The 22,489-nt window shown below is 41.2% G+C and overlaps 2 protein-coding genes across 5 annotated transcripts in view; both read right to left on the bottom strand.

Annotated features, from left to right (window-relative positions):
- Window positions 1-12,523, bottom strand: part of tbc1d1 (TBC1 (tre-2/USP6, BUB2, cdc16) domain family, member 1) — a 40,652-nt gene extending 28,129 nt beyond the window's left edge. The window contains exons 1-2 of one of the 4 annotated variants that reach the window (XM_035145751.2): window positions 12,354-12,523; window positions 10,825-11,470 (exon numbers count right to left, since the gene is read on the bottom strand). In XM_035145751.2, coding sequence (XP_035001642.1) covers window positions 10,825-11,433 — 609 coding nt within the window. In that variant the 5' untranslated portion in view covers window positions 11,434-11,470; window positions 12,354-12,523. Of the gene's footprint in view, window positions 1-6,577; window positions 7,578-10,824; window positions 11,471-12,353 lie in introns of those variants that run through there. The other 3 variants (XM_035145759.2, XM_035145767.2, XM_035145777.2) reach the window with 3 other exon arrangements.
- A 1,538-nt stretch (window positions 12,524-14,061) lies between these two features.
- pgm2 (phosphoglucomutase 2) lies at window positions 14,062-22,093 on the bottom strand. The gene is made up of 13 exons (XM_035145901.2): window positions 21,903-22,093; window positions 21,094-21,261; window positions 20,689-20,880; window positions 19,765-19,848; window positions 19,427-19,620; window positions 19,064-19,253; window positions 18,853-18,950; window positions 18,217-18,397; window positions 17,788-17,881; window positions 16,858-16,987; window positions 16,192-16,384; window positions 15,738-15,871; window positions 14,062-15,439 (listed from the first exon to the last, which is right to left on the bottom strand). Exons 1-13 carry the CDS (start codon window positions 21,975-21,977, stop codon window positions 15,337-15,339), a joined length of 1,836 nt encoding a protein of 611 aa, XP_035001792.1. The 5' UTR covers window positions 21,978-22,093; the 3' UTR covers window positions 14,062-15,336.
- Between the last annotated feature and the right edge of the window lie 396 nt (window positions 22,094-22,489).

Genomic DNA, 22,489 nt, shown 5'->3' with positions numbered 1-22,489 from the left:
GAAGCATTGTTACTCATGACAGCTATTGAGGATTAGAGCAGGTTCAGGTGTATACACACTTGCGTGGGTGTGGGTTTCGCTCGTTACTTTTATACGCAGATCCCGGAATATTTCCGTCAAGAGGACCCATTGTTATGCCCCATTTATTTGTTTGCACTGAACTAAACAAGAAGACATACAGCCTCCCTCTTGTGGGATTTTAGATCGCATGTTGGCACTTTGAAATCAAAGCCGTGACATGTTACGCAACAGCGTTGGCGGCTGTCCTGCTGTTCAGGCTCTTCCATTTACACACATTTATACACATTTATACAGTAATGGGACGACTGCCACCATGAAGGCAGAACAATGATCCCCTCCCAAACCAGGTTCATATCTTTAGTAGCAAATGGCAGGACAGGAATTTAACAAAAACGTATGAACTGGTGTAGCCAAATGAGAGTAAACAGTTTGAAATGACATAAGAAGCTTCATATAAAGCTTACGTATTCTGAAGCATAGTTCATCTGTGTCTACAAACTGCTGGTGATGATCTCTTATCGTTTTTAGATTTATAATTTACTGCTGCCTGCTCAAGTGCAGGCATGGAGGGAAATTAAAACCGTCTCTGCGTCTCTCTCATGTTCTCATGTGCAGCACCGAGTTGCCTATCAAATTCACGATCTTGCGGCCAGCCGGCAGCAGTGCCCCGCAGATGCAGGTGGCAAGAGACGAGAGGAGAGCCTTCCTCTGGTCACCTGCACACCACGTGTGACGACCTCTGCTGCAGCTGAAGTTGTGTGAGTTTAGAGAAGAGCCATTAACACAAGAAATAACATACTGGATTTGTTTCTCAACAAAGGTTGCAAACTTTTGAAGAATCTGGAGCACTTGTTTTAGAATTTTTCTTGGACATTAGAAGGAGGTGAATTTGTGCCAGAAACCCCTACTACAGTTAACGTAACCTATTTAAAGGATGGGGCAGACTTACAACAGCATGCCCTCTCTGGAAGCTTTCTAGGATTATTTTAAAAGCTTTTGTTCAAGTGAAATAACAGTTGTTTTGTGACAAGATTGAGAAAACCTGTGGCCGAGGGGATGAGAAAAAACATAAAAATAAACCATGCATTCCTTCTTATCCAGATGGGCATGTAGCCTGGCTGCTAGGTCTGTCTGTCAGAACATGACCTGCACTGCTCTGTTCTGCTTCGGGATTAAGCTACTGTGGATACATAAACAGATTCAACCTCTTATAAATGGAAAAAAACACTGGATCTAAGGTCTTTAAATGTCAACAAAATGGAAAAGGTAAAGAGAGACCAAGAAACATAAGAAGAAATTAGAAAACTTGCACTAATGCTGAGTTTTAACAAGAATTTAAATAGCACATATTTGACCTTTGGAACATTTCAGTAATTTGTTGACACAAACAGTCAATGAATATGATCTCTGACTGACTTATTTTCTTCCAGACATTAGTCCAACCAGATCAATGATCAATCAGGTGATTAATGAGACGTCATGACCCTTTTGAAACTGCAGGTTAAACAATGAGGAACACATACTTTCACTGAATAAAGTCTAATGTTGCTGACTGCATTACAATTATGGCCAAATTGTTCATTTAGAAGTTATTCTTTTGTAATAACTTTATGATTTAAGGCAGAGAAACAGAAGACACATGTTGATTATACATGAACAATAACTTCTGCATTACACTGCACAACTCTCATGTCTTACGTGTTTGAGGAGGTAGATATTTTATTCATGAAATTGTAAAAATTATGAATTTAGCCCATAATAATTTCCAAACATAGCAGCAGAAAGACAACACGTTCTTTCTTTAAATACATCTTATATTTAAAAATGTCCCTCCCATTTGTCTTAAAGATGAGCTAAACATTACTAATTCACTGGCTTCTCTCACATGCCGTCAGCATCAAGACACCTTATTTCTCACCCTCAAGCTTCTAGAGTCTACTTGCTTTTAATCATAGTGGCATGAGAGCGGAGTCTGCTATCTGTCCACTAACAACAGACCTCTATGTGTTCTGCGTACCCCTCCTCCATCTACCCTTTCCTCTTCCTTCTGCTTTTTTGACTCTCTGAAGCACTTGAACCAACAGATACTGTACAGTGAGTCCCTGCTCATGCCTCTCCTCTCACTCCTTCACTCGTGTGTGTGTGTTTCTGGTGTTGAAGACAAAGAACAGCCACGAGGACGAGGAGGATGTGTTTTTTTCTTTCTGTCCTTGTCTAACCTTTTCTCATGTCAGCAACCAGACCCCAGTTTCACTCCCTCTGCTTTACTTGGCTCTGCTGCTCCTTAACTTCTCAGCGTGATGATGTTATCACTCTCCTCTACTTTCTCATACAAACACTCCCTATCCCAAATGCATTTTCACTGGAGATCCATTTCAGATTTACTCATCACAGACATGCCTATTTAATATATAAAATATCACACCGAATATTTGTCCCACTTCCTCATTTGAGAAAGGTAAAATTGAAAGGAATACGGAGCGGAAACAGTCAATCAATCCATTAGATGATCAAGAGACAATTAAGGATCAACAATTTGGATCAAATGATTAATAATTTGAATAGCTTTCATTTGAACATTTGCTGGTAATAGCTTCTTACATATTAAAAGATTCATGTTTTTAAAATATGTTTGGGATCTGGACTGGTGGGCTGATCAAACATCAAATTGAGATCTTATAAATGTTCCCAATCTTTAGATATTTTACATTCAGAAAAATTGTCAAATCTTGCAAAGTAAAAGAAAATGCAAAAAAAGAAATCCTGGATCCACACCCAAATTCAATGGGTTTTTTTATTGGCCCATATCCCATCCTTCCACCAAGTTTCATAGAAATCCTTTCAGCAAATCAAGAACAAATGGGCAGGGACTAAAATATCCTCCTCATTATGTCATCATTCTTGGATTTCTTGTTCTAGTACTTTCCCTTTATGTTACATCCCTTCCTACAACTTCCCTCCTTTTATAGACTGCTGCTGGTACAAGGCTAAAAACATCTGAACTTGAGCTGAGGGTCCTAAGAGAGGATTTGCCCCTCAAAGAGCAGCCTTATTGCACAGTATCTTGCTCAGTGAAACGTTTACATGAGGCTGATCTCAGACAGGAAGGCAGCTGGACACTGCCTTGGACTGTGATCCTTGGCCTCTCACAGAGGAATAACACTGAACAAGCACAGCCTTTCTCACCAGGCCAGAATGACACAGAACTACTGTATTACTGACCTCGAAAAGAAGGAAGTTACACAAGTATCGCCAGTAAACGAGAAGCTGTGATTCAGTCCAATACAAAAAATAAACTTTTCAGTGTTTGTCTAAGAGAGAAGCGGGGTCAAAGGTGAGGATATTATATAAAGAGCATAGTCAGTTACCAGGAGCAAAACATATAGATGAATGTCCCTGAGACTATAGCAGAACTAACTCATACACCTTTTTCTTTCATCCCTCTAGCTTCCTCTATTTTTCTCCATTGGCCCTGTAAACTAACTGGTCTTCTGAGCTGTTTTTAAGGTTGAGGGACTCTTTAGCCATGTGTCCCACATTTAGGGTTTTCCCCAAACAATGATGAAAGATAGTACGCAGAGACCAGACTCCAAGTCTCTACCCGAACGTTGCAAATTTACAGAATCAACAACTTAAATGTAATTTTAACTGTTTTAAACAGGGCAACACCCACTACAACCAGAGAAAATTACTTCAATTAAATAAATGTAGTTCAAAACATACATTTCCCATGTATACACATTACTAGAGATACAAGGTAAAAAAACATTTTTTTAAAAAAAGAAGTGGAGAAATGCCACCGAACACCCACTGACACACCAGCCAGCCTTGGGAATCAACAGCGATGAGGAACCAACTAAAAGTCCAAGTTCTGCACTTCCCATGGTCATGTGCCTGGGTCTTGTGCCTTGTGGACTGTAACCAGTGCTCAGAAAGTTCAAAGTTCAGGATCTACGCATCACTAACAGAGGGCGAAGCACAATAGAGAGAAGTGGACACATTTTAAAGTGTTGTGAAGCAGGAAGTGTAACTGAATGTCTAAAAATGGCAAACACATTGACATCACTGTATTTGGACTGAGCAGCCACTTCACAGCACAAAGACAAGATGACAAACCCATTCACGTGTGATAACAGGGACACTAAAGGGGCTTGTTGTGAAAGTGCAGCGCTGAGTCAGAGCGAACTCTCGGCGAAGAATAAATTTGATCAGTAAGGCTCAGAGATAACCACAAGGCTCTCACCTCAGAGGACTGAGAGAGTCTGTGTTAGGAGTACAGTAGCTCTAACACTTACAGACAGGTGAGACAAGCAAAGTGAAGGACCGGCTTGTTTTAATTACAGTGTGAGTACTGTGTCACATGAGTAGGGGAGGAAAGTCACATAAAAAAGGGAGTGGAAAAGCATGTGAGACCAAGGGATTACAAGAAAAAGGGTACTGCTGAAAAATAACGAAGGAGGATTAAATATCCAAGCGGTACAGTCTCCCACAGACGATTTGGGTGATCATTAACCCAAATCTATAATCTCAGTTTGCCTGTTGTCCAAAATCTAATTGCTGCTGCCGCCAGTATTTTCCAGGCTGTGACAGACGGGAAAGGAGTTGTTTTATTAGAAAGGTGTAAAGTCAGCTCTTTAAACAAGGCAGTCGGGAAATGACGGAGACTTTCTGCCAATCAACAACTTCCATTCAAACCTAGCAAATAAGCTAGCTGTTACAGTTTTTTATCACAATCAAAAAACGTAGTGTAACTATCCCTGATATTCTGCTGTCTAAATCGTGACACGACAAGACAAGGCAAGAGAGAGCTCCACTCAGACTTTGTGCCTAATACGGTGTTCATACATGACTAAAGGCCTCCTGTTCCTGGAGTGACATCTTGGGATAAGCAGAATGACTCTGGAGGTGATATCGCCATGACTCACTCGCACACTCACTCACTCACATACTCCTACATTTGGCTTGTCTATACAGCTAAGCTAAGCAGACAGGATTTTTCCTGTACCCAGCTTTGTAAAAAGGGTCTGACAGTGAGTAAAACACTTCTTAACAGAACCAGAAGCTCGAACAACATCCAGTTGAAGAAAACAAGCCCGTTTTATTACTAAAGTGTTTCATTGTTTCAAAAACAAGGTCGAGCAACATCATGAGGTAAGAGGAAAAGGAGGGATCCTCCCCGAGTGTGATACACTGTGCAGTTTCTCTGAAACGCATGGGACTGTGCAAAATGTCTTTTCTTGATTAATCAATAAAACATTTGGCCACAAATTGCTCATTGTTTTTTCCAAGAGCCCAAGGTGATATGGTGATGAAGTCCAAAGGAAGGAAGACTAAAAAAAGTATCATCAAATAGTCACATTTGGAAAGCTGCAGTGACTTTTTTACCCATTTCTCTAAAAATAAAATGACTAATTACAAATAAGTTCTCAAATCTTTACTTAATAATTTATTTCAATGACTAGTCAGTTAAATTGGACTTTACTTCATATAACATAACCAATAGCAGTGAAGCTTTGACAATATTTGTGACCCCCTCATCCACACCACAATGTTCTGAAGCAGATCAACGTTAACAGTCGATTCATTGATTGACATCGATTGACAGAATATAAGCTGGCAACTATTTTGACAGTTGATTCATCAGTTTAAAGAAACTGTTTAAACAAAAATAACAAATATTTGCTGGTTCCATCTTCACAAACATGGGGATTTAATGATTTTGTCCATTTTATAACCTTGTAACCTGAATTTCTTTAATGTTACGTTAAAGACTGTTGGCCAAACAAAACCAAAACATTTAAAGACAGAGAGGTCAATCATTTTCATTCATCATTAATCATTTATCAAACAAAAAACGCAAAATATCCTCTGGTTTGCGTTTCTCAAATGTCAGGACCGGCTGGTTTTCTTAAATCGTATCAGTTAGTAACTGCAAATCTATCAAAACAAATTAAGTTAGTATATCACATTGAGCTTAGGTCAAGTGTTAATGGCATTTTGTTGTAATTTACCAACATGTTAATGGGGACAACCATCAGCAGATCAATCAATAATATAAACAACCATCAGCTGCAGGAGCCAAAAGCCAAATGGACACTTTCTTCTTGTGAACACACTTTGATTCAAATCAAACATGTCCCCTGCAGAAGCCTAAAAAAAAGGACCCTGGATATTGACAACACCCAGAAGTCAATAAGCAGTTGATAGTCAGTTGTGTTGTGTTGTGATGCAGCTACTGTGGAGACCAGACAGCAGATCCACATGGTGAATTACTCTGTTACACCTGTGATTTATTTGGTCCAACACGCAGGTGAATGTGGCGTAAAGGCGAGAACGTCCGTCAAGTTTAATTTAGTTTAATTTGTATTTAAGGTGAAAGCGTCATTCGGCGTCATTATAGAGAAAACAAATAGGTCATGTTACCTCTACTCTGCTAACATTAACCACAGCTAACTTATTTAACTTGGCTAACCGCAGCCTGAGCTAATTGGGCTAAAGTTAGCTAACTGCCCACTTAGCACGGGAACTCCACGACAGAGCTCACACATAAACTTACGTCTTTCTGCGCCTGTTTGACATTGAACAGGTTGAGCCGCTGGAGTCTCGCCTTCATCCCATCCGCCATAAACTTCACAGAGAAACCACTGAGTCCGAGACGGAACTGGTCAGAACCCGGCTCCTGACAGCGAGAGGCACTTCTTCTCTGTCATGACAGTGGAAAGTTGATTTCTCTCCCTGGAGCAACACGTCAAGCTGCCCACTGTGAAACGGAAGCACTCCTCGTTTGAACATTTTCAAAGTAAAACGAACCCGTTGGCGTCATGTAGTTTTTACTTGCTTTTTGGCGTTTATTTTGAAGGCAAATCTACGCACTTCCGTCTACATGCCGGCGAACTCTTGTTGGCTTGACGCAGCCTGGCTGCACCAATCAGAGGAGAGGCTGGTGTGGCCACAGTTCCTGTCCCGGGACACTCAAACTTCAAGATGAAGATTATCTTCACTGGTGGGACTGAACATCATCAGTATTTCCTGTTTCCTGTCATGGATTCCTCTGGGAAGCAGATGGAAGAGAGCTGGGAATGAACTTCCCCACCCTGAGGGTTTTATGTCCAAGTCCCGTGTCTTTCCACCGCCTCAGAGCAGAACCGATTCCACTTTATACTGGAGCAGCAGCGTGCCAAGGGCATGGCACATATAGAGCGAAGTAATAATAAAACAGATACGCAGAATTTAAATAACTCAAAATAGAATGTAATAAACGTAAAATTTACTCAAAACTGTACATACTCCCTAAGTAAATGAAAAACAATAAAGTACTACAACACACAGTAAAGTTCTATATATAATAGAACAACGGATGCCATCAAAGTCCAATGTCTTCAAATTAATTATTAGGAAAACTACTGTGAGACCTAATAGCAGAATCTTTTAACATCTTTTATCACAAATGTAACTGATGCCATTAAAGTGTGATTCAATTGAATCCAATGTCTTCTGTTTTATATATTTGTATTTAATTGTTAACCAATTATTTTAATTGTCTAACCCACAGGTTTATCATATAGGATTAAATAAAAAAAACTGTAGCTGAAAAGGACTAAATATTTATTGTAGAAACACTTATATACAGTGCTCAATATTAATAAATTATATTAATACTACTAGTAGTCGTATTACTACGACTACTACTACAACTAATAATAATATTACTACACAGTAGCAAAAAAAAATCTAAATCTACAGTATTTGATCTTTCATCAATAATAGCAAAAATAACATTTAAATATTTAATTAACTTCTAATTAATATGTAATTAATAACTAATAATAAATACAACATTTAAATAACATAAATAAGTATTAGTAAAAGTGATTGAATTGGCTTGTAAATGACCAGCAACAACAAAAAAAGTTCACGTTTGAGGACACCCAGTGGTTCCTGTTTCATACTGCAGGAGCAGCAGGGGGAAAACCCACAGACCCTCTGAGACCGTTTCTGTCCCCTGACCCACCAGAGGAAGTTCCTCTTTATCTCTGCTGTTCTGAAAATATGCACTAATGGGACTTTTGCCATTATGGATATATTTTTAAAAACAAATTATGTTTGTAACAGACATAAACTAGACATAAATACATGCTGGGTGAGAAGACCTTGTCTTTTTCAGGATTTCCTCTCTCTTTTACTTTTTCTTTTTCTATAATACACACTTACATATCTTTATTAAATGTGTCATATAAAGTAAAAAATTTGCTTGAAATGTGTCACATAAAATATAAGGACCATTGTTGACATGACGCATTCCCCAGCATTGAATCCTATAGATGTCTACTTTACCCTAAACAGAATTCCTTCACAGCCTTTAAGGAAGCAAGAATGATCTAACATGACTTTACTCTCAAAGTCAAAAACTCGTATCCGCCCTTACAGAAAGAGGAATATAAGAGCATGTCCACATGCACGCACACTTCTCCGAATTGGAGAATTGCAAATCCTCAACTTTCACTTTCAGAAACTACATAATAACTAAATGATGGGTTAAGAAATACAGATTTAATATCACAAGGATCCACAACACCTTTAATGATTCAGCGCATTTGAGAAAAATATGAATATGAACTCCACGTGAAACTGAGATGTAGATTAGATAATTTGAAAATGTCATTTCATTATCACCTCCCCCACTTGAAAGTAACAATTATGCAGAGTGGGATTTAGTGTGTGTGGGTGTGTGGTGCAGTGTTTCCTGTAGAAAATCTTTAGAGATGTGATGGTGTGTGTGTGGTTTGGGTTGTGAGAAAACCGAGATACATCTGAATCCCCCTGCAGCTTGTTATTGTTTATATATGTTTGCTGTGTAACACAAGAGGGACTTACATTATTGGTACCTAACAATAAACTCATAAACTCATGCAAGAGCAGCGCTAACAACCGGTGGAGTATTATAAGGCCCACGGCGGTGCCTGAGGATTACATTCATAATCAACATGCATGCAATAGTGTTTGTGTGCTAGGTGTGTGTGTGTGTGTGTGTGTGTGTGTGTGTGTGTGTGTGTGTGTGTGTGTGTGTGTGTGTGTGTGTGTGTGTGTGTGTCTGCCTGTTGGGACCGAACTAGAGCGACAGGTGGTCAGCCTGACATCACCATCACAATTTTTGGAGGGGCTGAAAAAGAAAGCAAGATCAACACACACACAAAAACACACACAAAAACACACACACACACACACACACACACACACACACACACACACACACACACACACACACACACACACACACGCACACAATCATATTATCACACAAACAGGCGCTGGGCCACAGGAAGGGGTTTCCGTGGTAACATGGTTCTGCATCCTGCTTGGTCGATATAACACAAACTCATTTGCTCTCAATCAAGAGAACTTACACTCACACAAACACACAATCGGAACAAAAACGTACAAACAAACACACACACACAACAAAAATCTGGAACAAGCTTATGTTCAGTTGACATTATCTGTATTTGTGTGCAGTTACATCACATACAGTAAATGCAATGATACACACACGCACACACACACACACACAGTTATATTTACATTATTCATGCTGGCTGTTCATGTGTGTGAAGTCTACGCAGGTTTGTTATGCGAGTCCAGGCATGTGTGTATGCTTGGTTCAGAGAAAGAAAAACAGATCCAGCTGAGGCTTGATATAAAGTTTTCTGCGTTTCCCTGACTCATGTAATCTGTTTAATATCCTCCATCGTGTCCAGCTCCCTGGCTTGGCCGGCTCTTTTGAGTCTGCGGTATGTCGGGCATGGCATGCAATGAAGATGCTCTCAAATGTCACCAGCACCATGACACCAGCTGCAGCTTTACAGTGCACACACACACACACACAGGCTGCTGGCACAGGATGTGGAGGAGAGTTGAAAGGATTAGAGGTCAGTGCAAGGTGTGTGAGTCAGCAGACTGTGCCAGTGTGTTGTTTGTGGATTTGTTATTGTTACTTGTGTTGTTGAATGGAGTTAGAGCTCAGTCTACATAAGCTGCTACAACACCAGGGCCAAGTCCAGTTTCCATTGGTGGAAAATAAATTCTGATCGGGCCACACTCAAGAGCTCAGGCAGCTGTTCATCAGTAAACATGAGGAGAAAATTGTTGCAGAGCTGAGTCATTCTAATTGTTATTTACTTACAGTATAAATGTGCTATAATCAGACCCACAGTAACTCTGTGAAGCTGTAGGAACTGATATGGTGTTGGTGTTTTTATGTTTGATGTGTGTTCCCCCTTAATAAAGAAATTAGGAGGTTACGTTTTGTCTGTTAAAAAAAACATCACCCAACAGATTACCACAAAACTCCAGGGATTGTTTTTCTTTCATATTGTGAGATAGAGATAGTTTTGTATTTATTTATTGGATCACAGGTGACTTTCTCTCTTTGCAGCTCTTTTAATTTAGGCGAGTTTATTCTAGTGTTAAGTTATCAAGATTGTTTTATTGCTGACAAATCCTAATAATTGGTTGAATATGTCACAGAATCTGGAGTGATGGTTCGGTCTGGAGCACACAGATATATTTAGAGCCGCTTTTTACACTGCACAACTGTTTAAAAAGAAATACTCATCTCTACAGACCTGACCTAGATGTGTCCTGTCTACTGAAGCATCGTCTGAGTGAAGATTTGGCCGATATGTGGAGATTCTCTCACACTTATAATGTGACACACTGTTGTAGATGTGATTGTATTTGTGATTGAGTTACCCCTTAATATTATAAGTATACTCTTAATTTGTGCACACATCCACACACGCCTACCTTGGTCTTGTCCTGGCACTGGAAGACGTAGCAGGCACAGTTTGGAGTCTTTCGGACCAGGCAGCCAAAGCTGCTGGGCTCCTGGCTGTTGTGGATTAGTTTAGTGACCTGGTGAGGTCGACACTCAAACAGCACCGTGTGTGTGAGAGGATCCCAGACGACTCCCTCTCCCAGAATGGACACGCATCGCAGCCACGATGCTGACACACTCAGAGAAACCTTCTGATTGGAGGTAGAAGAGTCCAGCTGTCCATCTCCAGGCCCTGCACACTGAATCCCCGCGCCCAGCTCCTTCTCCGCAGGCCGAGACCTGCTGATCTCAGCCACCACCCAGGGTAGCATGGCCATGGTCGTGAGGTGGTGGACCGGCCGAGAACCAATCAATGTCAGTTTGTATCGTATCTCCTCCTCTTCCTCTCCCTCTTCCTCCACCTTTGCGGTCCTCTCTGCAGCATGGGGGACTTTCTGAGGACAGTGTGTGGAGGTGAGACGTGAAAATGATGGACAGGACTGGCGGTTTGAAGTTAGATTTGGACGGGGTTCCTCAGAGATCCCCAAACTGCGTCGCTCATCTCTTCTGGGCTTCACTTCAAAGTAGAGTCCTTCCATGATTGAAGCCAGAGGAAGCTGATTCCCTCCACTTCACCTGCAAAAACACCAGTTACAGCACGGAGACATTTAAAAGAAATATTCAACAACCACACACACATACCAAGTCTGATCATTGTAGATTTTAAGGTAACAGAAGCAAACATTCAAAGCAAATATTTATTATTGCTGCAAGTATGTTCCACTTTGTCATTCGTGTAACAACAGGGAAGTTTCCCCTGAGAGTTATGGTCGTCAGAGGGTCATTTAAAGGGTATATGACCAAATGACCACCTGGTGTTGTTTACCAAACTAGACACATGACATGAACACTGACCTAGAAGCTGTCAGTCTCAAGGACACACACACACACACACATACCATTTAGAGTAATGGGGATCATATTTGGTCACTGGTTTGTAAGACAGTGATGAGAGATAGAGGAGGAGCTGACCGCTCCTGCTCTACATTGTTAACAGACTCACGTTAGACAGCGGTGTGGCAATACGGTTGGTATGTGAAATCAATGGGGAACATGCAATAACCTCTAAGCATTAATAAAGGGACGAGATGAAAGTTTCCAATTAACACCATAATCTCTATAGAACCAAAGCTCTTACTGATTAATGAACCCAAAACGAACGGCTGCTCACGCACAGATCGTATGTGACCTTGTAGAGAAGACCCTCCACTTTAACAGCTGGGACAGTGCAGGAAACATACTGGTCGTTGCTCTGCACAATAACGGTGAACATGGAAAGGAAAACTACATCGTATTGCCTATGGGTGCAGCCCACACCATATTTCACACGTAATCATCATTTTACGCACGGAACAAGTTATTTTTACGCACGAGGTTGCGCCAACAGCAGAGTGTATAATGCCTGCTAGATAGGTATTTTAGTAAAGTCAGTATTATTAGTTGACTGCAGTCTCCTTACCTGATCACAGTCCTGCCCGCTGCGTGAAGCGTTGGACAAAGGGAGGTTGTAATGTTTGTCAGAGCAACTGAGAGACAGAGAGAGGAAGCTCCACACAGCCACAGCCACAGCTCTCTGCACTTTGGGTTAAATATAGAAGACGACGCCGACACAACCTCCCTCCTCTCCTCTCTGCTCAGATGGAGCATGACAAGTGCATGCTGCCTGCATGCGCTGGAGGAGGATGCGGGGCTGGCGTGCGTAAATGTACTATATGTATGCACAGTGTGTGTGTGAGAGAGAGAGAGAGAGAGCGTGTAAATATCTTTACACGCTTGTGTGGACAAATGTCGTGGAGACATTTATGCTTGGGACCGGGGGAGACTTTCCTGAGTTCCCAATATTTTCATGGCACATAATGGGAACATGAGGAAGGCTCCTACGCCCCCCCAGCTTTATTAAGCATATGATGGAACGATAAAGATGTTCCCCAGCCCTGTATTAGCTTCATTTGATAGGGCCTTTAGTAAGAGCTCCCTAAAGGGGTTTTCTGTTTCCTGGTATAGCTGTATGACTCTCAATAGAACTGTCCCAACATTTAAATATAGAAATATAGATACACTATCGACTGGGGTTAGTGTGAGGGTCGAGGTGAGGCTTTTCCTTGTACTGCGGTCATGTGATCCGTCGTTTGTGAAAACACGGTCACGCCAGCCGCACTTTGAAACATTATGCGTGTCTATTTGTAGTCTTACGGTACAGGTCGTTGGAGCAGAACAAAATGACGAACTGAAAGTTTAATGACACTTATTGACAAAGTGATTTGATTTCCACACAAAACATTAACAAGTATGATTAAATGGAATATTACCTCTATATGTTTTTAATAAAATTTAAAGGCAAAATTGGCTACTCTTTTATTATGACACTCATAATTTGCTCATAAGAAATATTATTTTTAGAAAGTTATTGTTCAAGTTGACCCCAACTGTCTGAATGTCAAGTTTCAGAAGATTTTACTGAAGAAATGTTGAGAAATTTAAAATAAAGTTTGGCTACTTTTTCATTATGGCACTCATAACTTGCTCATGTTAAAAAATATTATTTTTGAATCCTTGAAGGTGACCTCACTGATGTTCATGGTAACCTTAACTACCAGAATGTCAAGTTTCAGAAGAGTTTACTGTAGATTGTTTGGCTACTTTTTCATTATGGCATTCAAAACTTGCTTTTTATTAAATATTAGTATAAAAACAATCCTTGAGAGGTGACATAGATAATTCACCTCACACTTGTTCATAGTGACCCCCACTATCTGTACGATAAGTATCAGATGATCTTACTATCGAATTTGTGAGAAAATCAAAGGCTAATTTGGATACTTTTCCATTATGGCACTCATAACTTGCTCATATTAATTATTTATATATAACCCTTAAAAGATACTTCACCTCACTCTTGTTCATGGGGACCTCCATTGTGTGGAACTCAAATCAATTGTCAATAATAGATGTCTGCCCTTACCGTATGACCACAAACAGACACGCATCATTTTTCAACGTGACTGGCGTGACCGGGTTTTCACAAACGACGGAGCACATGAGCAGTTTCCTTGTACAGGGGCTAAGAAACGCATTTTGCCAGTCAGTGCCCTCACAACTGAAGAATGACCAACATGTGTGTATATCCTCAACGTGAACTATATCCTCTTTACATTTGCACCCACATGCACAGTTAGAAACCGATTTTTATTGACTGGAACAGTGGAACAGTATTTTAGAATTCAGGTTACAAGAGGAAAAGTGAGCTGCAGTTCAGTCAACATCAATGAAATAATGGTGGTTAATGGTTGTGTATTTCACTTGGTGTGGTTGCAACAACTACTCCTATAAAGTAATACGATTTGAAAAATTCATGCACAGAATCTCTCCTTCCTGATAATCAAAGCTTCTAAAGTTTCAGTGTGTAGAATGTAGTGACATCTAGTGGTGAAGTTTCATGTTGCAGCTGAATACCCCTCACTTCATCCATCCTCCCCTTCCAAACATGGAAGAGAACCTGTAGCGGCCTTCAGCTGTCATACAAACTCAAACGGTGTTTAGTTTGTCCAGTCTAGGCTACTGTAAAAAACATGGCAGCCTCCGTAGAGAGGACCTGCTCCTGATGTAAATATAAAGTCTTTAATTATAAAGGGCCCATTCTAGGGTAAAGAAAACAACAACTCATACAATTTAGATGATTAAACACTAGTGAAAACATGACTAGGATTATTATATATTAAATTTCTGCCAATAGATCCCTTTCACCTAAATCTTACACACTGGACCTTTAAGACCCAGCTGTTTTATTAGCCACCAATTTTGCAGTGGCATATTTGACTAAATCTGGCCTACTTAAATATTCTTCTGTCACGCTCTGTGTTATATTCTACTGTTAAATTTGGTATCACACATTCAAAGTGTTAACAATATCGTGGTCACAACATCACACTTGCACTCTTCACTCGTCTGTAACTCTTCTTGTAAGCAGCCCTGTACTTGATGCTGAAGCAAAGTGTGGAATGCATCATGTTAAACACACGTGAATATACAGAAATCTGTGTATCCAACACACAGTCAGGAAGTAGGAATGATTGTGGCTGTATAACGAACATTTCAGATTTAAGCATTGTGATAAACTGTATTTGCATCATGTGGCTGAGATGCTGGATGTAAACCTGGCACTTGACCCATAACTACACCTCAAATCCAGATGGATGGCTAAACAAACTCAATCTTGGGTCATTGACCACAAATTATTAAAATGAAAGGATTCATCAGGAATATTCAGATCTCTAACAAGTTCAACTAGCAAAAACAAACTATGTGGTAGAATGGTCATCGATGTGGTTATAGAGCAAAATACAACCTATATTTAACCAAGAATCTCTTCTGGAGTAGATAAGACATTGTGTGAAATGCTGGTCAGATATTAGCCCAGTTTGTGTTCGTACATCTAACCAGTGCTACTCTGGTTTGGGCTGCAACTTGTTTTTCTGCGGCTCGAAGAAGTTTTCAACGATGGCATCAACCAAGTCGTCCAGCTCCTTCTTCAGGTGCGTCACGTCACTGTTTGAGACACAGAGAGAGGGGAGAAAATTATAAAATGATATCGTGAGGTCACTGTTGAAATAACCAGGGAGTCCCCAACCAGATTAGTCCGTCTTTTACAATGTGAGAATTTGCTGTTTTATATCATTGTAAATTTAATATCTTGTCTCTTGGATTGTTGGTCAAACAAAATGTGGGTGGCCACTTAGGTTTAAGGAAATTGTGATATTTAGAATACAGAGAGAGAATCAATTTATTCAGCCTTACAGACATTAAATGTATGTCACTTGTTGAGCTGGTCTCCACGGTGACCTACCTGTTACCAGGAGCAGCACAGAGCTCAGTGTAATATTTGATCTTTGGCTCAGTGCCGCTGGTCCTCATGGTGGCCACGCCCCCGTTAGAGAAGGAGAAGGTGATCATCTGACTTGAGCTGGAGGTGGGAAGAACCTGAGAGACGAGAAGAGCGAGTGACACATGAACAGATGGACCAACAGGAGGAGTCACTGTCATTTGGAGAACCAGCAAATGTGAAAACATAATTTCAGAGGTGGCTTTCATAATCTGATTTCTGAATATATATTTTTGCCACTGCTGCAACATAACTGTCATCTGAACATCAAGGTTTATAAATTGAAGTTGGAAAATGTGAGTTTCTGAATATTAAGTTCAATTAAATTTCTCCATGTAGTCTCAGAGTACGTCACAATCCTCTGAATAAAAAGCATCTGAGTGAATGTGAAAGTAAATGTACACGTTTGTGCTCTTACAGCCTTCTTATCAGGTTGGTTGCTGTCGTAGCCGGTGGTCAGGTCTCTCACGGCAGAGATGGAGAAGCGACCGCATTCGGTGGGATACGAGTCTTTCTGGCCACCGTACTTGCGCAGGCGCTCGAACAAGGAGCGAATCACATCCTGGTCGTGGCAGATGAAGTAGGAATTCTTACTGATGTGGTAGCCATACCTGACGATGAAATGTGGAGAGAGTAAAGTGTGTTGAAAGTTTGCATTTTCAATCTACAGCGATCAGCATTAAAGCGATAACTGGGCTTAGAGTGAGGATTAAATCAATTTGAGCTTACTTTATTAAATAATTTCATCATAAAACCTATGGCATACATGTCTTCTAACATGTTGCAGCTGCTGTGTTTGTAGAGAACTTAAAAATCCATAGTGTGCCTTTTCAATATGAAAAGGGTTTATATACACGTCGCTGCTGTTTGGGCAACATCTCTGACAGACCCACAAAACGAGAGAAAACATCCTCCAAGCCTTTTACACACAATTGCTCACAGTTTCAAGCAAACATGTGTTTAACTAAAAAAACAAAGCAAAATGTTTGGAAAATGAAGGTCCCCCTGGTTTTAATGTTGTGGTTATAGAAATCAATGTCAGATGAGTACAGTGTATGTGTGTGTGTGTGTGTGTGTGTCTTACTGTTCATAGACAGTGGTGAGCTGTTGAGAAAGGCCGACGTTCTTTGTGGCCAGATAGGAAATCATCTCTCCTGCTATGGCGGCAGCACTGACTCCATCCTTGTCCAATACACAGGGACTACACATATACCCTGCAACACACACACAGGCTTTCAGTTCATCCCCCTGAAAGCATGCTGCTGCAGTCACTTTACTAACAGTGTGTGCACCAGCAAGTGATTCCAATTACAGCATCCTAATCATGTTACATGGGAATGCCCTCAACTATGTGATGTTTTACGTCAGCCATGTTCACCCCAAACGACCTTTAACCCAGTTCATGCTGTGTGACTGAGACCAAGGTCTTCAGTGGACACACTTCTGATGTTGTCGTTCCTTTACTGATATTAATGATTGATGTTTCCCTTTAAGTAGTAACTCATGGATATACACTGAGGTGTATGATGTCTGCATGTAAGCTTCAGTCTGCTGGAGTAAGCTACAAAAGAAAGAATTTGAAGACTGCTGCCTTTTGGTGGTCACCAACTGGAGCCCAAACTGCTTTGCAAAGGTCATAGTGGTTATACTGGCGACACCAGGAGGAGCCGTGAGTCCTACTGTAAAGCTTCTATAAAAGGTAATGCTACTGTTTGAACTGAAAGTGCAGAAGATCATCTCCTTGGTTTTGTGACTGAGGCCGAAATGTACCTCCAATCACTTCTCAGCAATATGGTAAACTGTAATCTGCCATCAACTGATTCCAAATTTACAAATGTACTTCACGTGAATACTTCCAGGCAGATCAAATTAAATTTAGCTTGTGACATCGTGGAGATCATTATCTGCACAACCCCTTTTTAATGTGATGCCACAGAGAATCTATAAAAAACGGCTGTATCTCTGTAATTATGGCACTGGACATTAATGTGTGTGTGTGTGTGTGTGTTTCTACCTATGGCCTCCTCAAAAGCAAAGACGACACTCTTCCCCTTGTCCAAAAGGTCTCTGGCTCTGTTCCCCATCCACTTGAATCCTGTTAATGTTTCCTGTGCAAAGAGTAGTGACAGTAAACTTGAAATGTTTACAAAAGGTGCATTCCTACATTCAGCTGCACTGTTCATATCCTGTTTAGACCCATTTCATCTTAAAATATTCACCGGAAAACATTTACTATCTGCTCCGTTACAAGGAGACTAGCTTAGCAGCATTTTGCAGTAGTACAGGGTGCAGCAGGAAACAACACCACATTTTGCATGGAGACATAAGATGCACAGGAAAATAATTATTTAAAACAAAAAAACACTGAGCCTCATCGATGTGGTTTGCTGGTCTCAAGATTCACATGTGCATGAAACTGCAGCGCTGAGTTTGATTGCGTTACCTCGAAGTGGAAGCCTTCCTTGACAGCGATGGCGCGCAGGATCTTGGATGAGACGGTGCTCGACAGCATGTAGATGTTTTTAACAGCATCGGCGTCAGAGTTTTGCTGTTTCCAGCAACGGAACATCCACCAACCGAGCAACGCTCCCAGCTCATTACCGCTGAACACTCGCCACTGTCCGCTGACACAGGGAGAGACACAGGTTGATACGAACTCACTCTCCAGTGCAGGTCATGTCCGTAATACCGTTTCCAGAAATACAAGAATTCTTTTTTTTAAATCCACCTGAGAAGGAGTTCAGAATGTACAATTCCTCAAACAATTACACACGATGGGGTTTTTTTTCCTTGTGGAAAATCCAATGTCAATAAATTAATTGAATTACTGTATATTGTTGAGTGTGGAGACGGCTTTTAAACTGGATTTTAATAACAATGCTGTAAAAATAATTATAAGATTTTTGGTGGCTGGTATAAAAACCAAATGGTGTTTCTTTATGAGTTTGAATTCAGTTTCTGTCTCTACAGCCCTGGCTCTAACCTTTACTGCCCTTAAATCTGCCCCATTCATTCAACCATTCATTCATTTGTGAGTATAATACAATCAATGCAATATCATAGAGACACAAACACACACCTCTCCTGCTTCTCAGCCATGGCCAGACGATCAGCATCAGGATCATTCGCCAGAACCACGGTGGCCCCCTCCCTCTCCGCCAGTGCGAACGACAGTGTCTGCAAAACACACAAACACACTTTACACCTTCAACCAAAACACATCATCTACTGTTCAGTGAATGACTGCATGTGATGAGTGTTGGCCTCAACGTGTGAAGGTCAGGACGTACCAGGACTCCCTTCCCCTCCTCAGGGTTGGGATATTTCACGGTGGGGAATTCGGGGTCTGGATCTTTCTGTTCCTCTACAGCGTACGGAGGGTGGAGGTCAAATGCCTTGAAAGCTGACTGGACAAACGTGTGGCCAACGCCGTGCACAGATGTGTGCACTATTTTCACCTCTGAACTCTTGTTTATGTCCCTGCGGAGACAAACATGTTGGTTTTTCTCTTACGACATTTCAAACTTCAAAATGGCCTAAAGTGACAGATGATGATTAGAATCAGTTCATCTAATTTTACAGCATGCTCTTGTCTGCCCTCAGGCGCTCTAAACGATATATGCTGCACAGTGGGTGGCGTTATCTGCGAGCACCTGTGATGACAGTGTTTCTGGATGGCTTTGAAATATTGGGTGTGGACGTCCTGGTAGGGGTCTTTCAGCAAGGGGCTCTTCAAGGCCTCCTCTGCGTCCCAGGACTTGGGCCAAGGCTCCAGGTTCTTCTCTATGGCTTTAGAGATTCCTTTGTCATGAGGAGACACAATCTGGGCACCGTTCTCCCAGTAAACCTGAGACAGAGCGGCAAAACACAGATGTGACGGCAGATACAACACCGAACGAAACATAATGACACATGTAGGCTTATCAGTAAATTTAGAATTTGAATCCCTGCCAGTGGATGAGTAGGAAAAGAAAAGTAAGAGATGTTTTACCTTGTAGCCGTTGTCCTGTTTGGGGTTGTGAGAAGCAGTCACCATGATACCAGCACACAGACCCAGGTGGGAAACTGTGAAAGGCTGCAGGGAGGAGAGGAACATAATTACTACTGTATGTATAAATAAAACACATGCATGGGGACATGAAAAATAGTTTAACTGATGTTGACTGATTAAAGAACAAAATGAAGACGCGTACTCACTGTCCCTACAAGTACACAACAGTAATCCTGAAAGGCCCCAGGTATACTTTTTCATATGGCTGTTGGCCTGTGAATCATTCTGAATTTAAAATTTGTAGAGAATAAGTTACTCTAAGGATCCACACCCAAAAAAGGTGAATGAACTCTGTCGTGATGTAGAGTAGAGGCAGGAAAACTGCTGTAAATGTTATATCACTTCAAAGTAACCTGGTGTCAGGACTCAATCTCTGGGCTGCAGTGAGAATATTGCTAATGTTTGTCATTCTCTTCCCATAAAGTCCTTAAACTTGAGATTTTTATTGTGAGAATAATCAATATCAACTGATCTTCTTGATAATATTTTTTGCCACACCGCCTTGTGGCCTGGTACAGACACAAAACGGTGTTAAATGTACCGTCACAGGTCTTAAACTGAGTGTAATCTAGTGAATCATATGCACATTATGCAACATTTAGTACAGTACACACAGGGGAAGGGAGCTTTTTGAATGGAGTTTGCCCTGCAGCTTCTGTCCCTCTGACACTCACCCCACTAACAAACATGACACCAGACTGACTGATCTGTCATCAGGATTTGGTTTCTTGTATTTACTTACCACAGAAAGTTTATTAAAATGTAAATGTGATACTTCTGTTTTAAGGCGTTTATTTCATCCATTTCTGTGGTGAATAGAAAAAAAAAAAACATATGAAGAAATAAACGGAGTTCTTTGGTTACCACAAATGGCGTCGGGACGATGTCAGAGAAGAGGTGCACAGGAACTCCTCGACTGATGAACACCGCTGCAGCCAGGCTGGCAAAACGCTTGCTGTTGCCCCCGCTGGGCGGGTGGGCCCGGGCATCGTAACCAATCACCACCCCTCGCTCCTTTAGGTTCTCAAAACTCTCCTCCAGGTAGAGACAGAAACCCTTTCAGGGAAGAACACAAGACAGAACGTGCTAAACGTGCAGTGGACAATTAACATCAGTGACAGGAAGCCGGGGGGGGGGGGGGGGGACAGTGATTGGTGGCATGTGAGCGAACGCAGCTATGCAACCATGAGACTAGAATCAATAATGTGACTTTGCATGTGACTTGATGCTTAATGTGTAGAAGCTAAAGAAGTTTATCCATTAACCAACCTGTGTGGTCTGGATGATAGTGAGGTCATTCATACACGAGATGCCAGGGCCCATGGCTGCTCTCAGACCGGCCGTACCAAACTCCATCCTGGAGGAGAAACTCTTCTTCAGAGCCTCCACTGCTCCGTCCTTTACCAGCTCCCGCACCATAGACGCCGTTTTGGGGTTCTGGGGAAGAAAATACACTGTGATTGATCGTTTCAGCTCTGATACATGTTTTCATCCGAGTACAATAGAAGCAGATATAAAGGATTTATTAAAAATCAGGTCTCTTTATCAGCTGTGATAAAATAAAAGTAAAAACTTTACCTAAGAAGCAGTGTTATTCAAACTGACAACCATAAATACAGTAAGTGGTTCCACATGGTGCCTCCTGTTTAACTGGGACACTGAGAGCTAATGTAATGATGTTAGGACTGAGTGGACGAGTCCTGTGTCTCTTTTATGGTCACGAATGACTCTGTGTTGGACAAATAAGAGAAGGTAAGGGCTCCTGTAAAAATATTTGTGATTTGGGAAAATTATTCTTATTATTGTATTGCTATTATTGTTATAATGCACTGAACCCTTGCACCGTTATGATCTAATTCCATTTAAATTCATTATTAAAAGTGCATATTTCTCTATATGTTGTATTGCTAACTTGCCTGGAGACAAATTAAACATTTCTAAAACTAAACCAACAATCTTTAAATCTCTGAATACGTTAGAAAGTCTCATTAGTCAATAGTAGATGATGTAATACACATTTGTCCTCATCATCAATTCTTATGTCCCAGCACTGAGCTAGCAGTTAGCAGTTAGCTTACCTTGTCATACTGCAGCCACAGACTGATCGCCTGGTCCAGATCCGCGTCCCCGGTTGTGGTCGAACTGTTTTCCATTGTTCTTCTTTAACCGAGTCTAGAAACCAGAGATCCAAACATGAACTCACCCCGGAAATCTTTTCACCGAGCAACACCGGAACACGCTGTCAAACTGTGGCGCTTTGTCACCGCCCCTCTAGGACCAGCCCTTGACTCTGATTGGTCAATTGGGGGCTGCGGCACGGGGATTGGTTAGGGAAAGGGTGAAATACCAATCAGCAGGCAGAGGCGGGTCTTGGGCCGTGTGACAGCTGCGGGTGGAGGCGGAGCGACGTAAAGTGTCACGAGTTTCTCATCTGATGCCTTCAGGGGCCGCCGCAAATGTGGTAAATACTGAGAAATGCCCTCTTCAAGGCCAGTTCCCACCATAGACTGTTAATATAGACTAAATAACTTTATTCACAATCTATGATTCCATCGAGTGGACAAAGTCATAGAGCATTGACTGCACATAAAGAGTGGAAGTATGTATGTAAAGATTAATAAAATTGTGCAGTGCTACATAGGTAAAGCACAATAATATCTTGAAA

Source organism: Hippoglossus stenolepis, chromosome 2, assembly GCF_022539355.2.
Source record: "Hippoglossus stenolepis isolate QCI-W04-F060 chromosome 2, HSTE1.2, whole genome shotgun sequence".
Classification (NCBI taxonomy): Eukaryota; Metazoa; Chordata; class Actinopteri; order Pleuronectiformes; family Pleuronectidae; genus Hippoglossus; species Hippoglossus stenolepis.
Note: the sequence above shows the minus strand (reverse complement) of the source record. Positions and strands in the feature narration are given on the sequence as shown.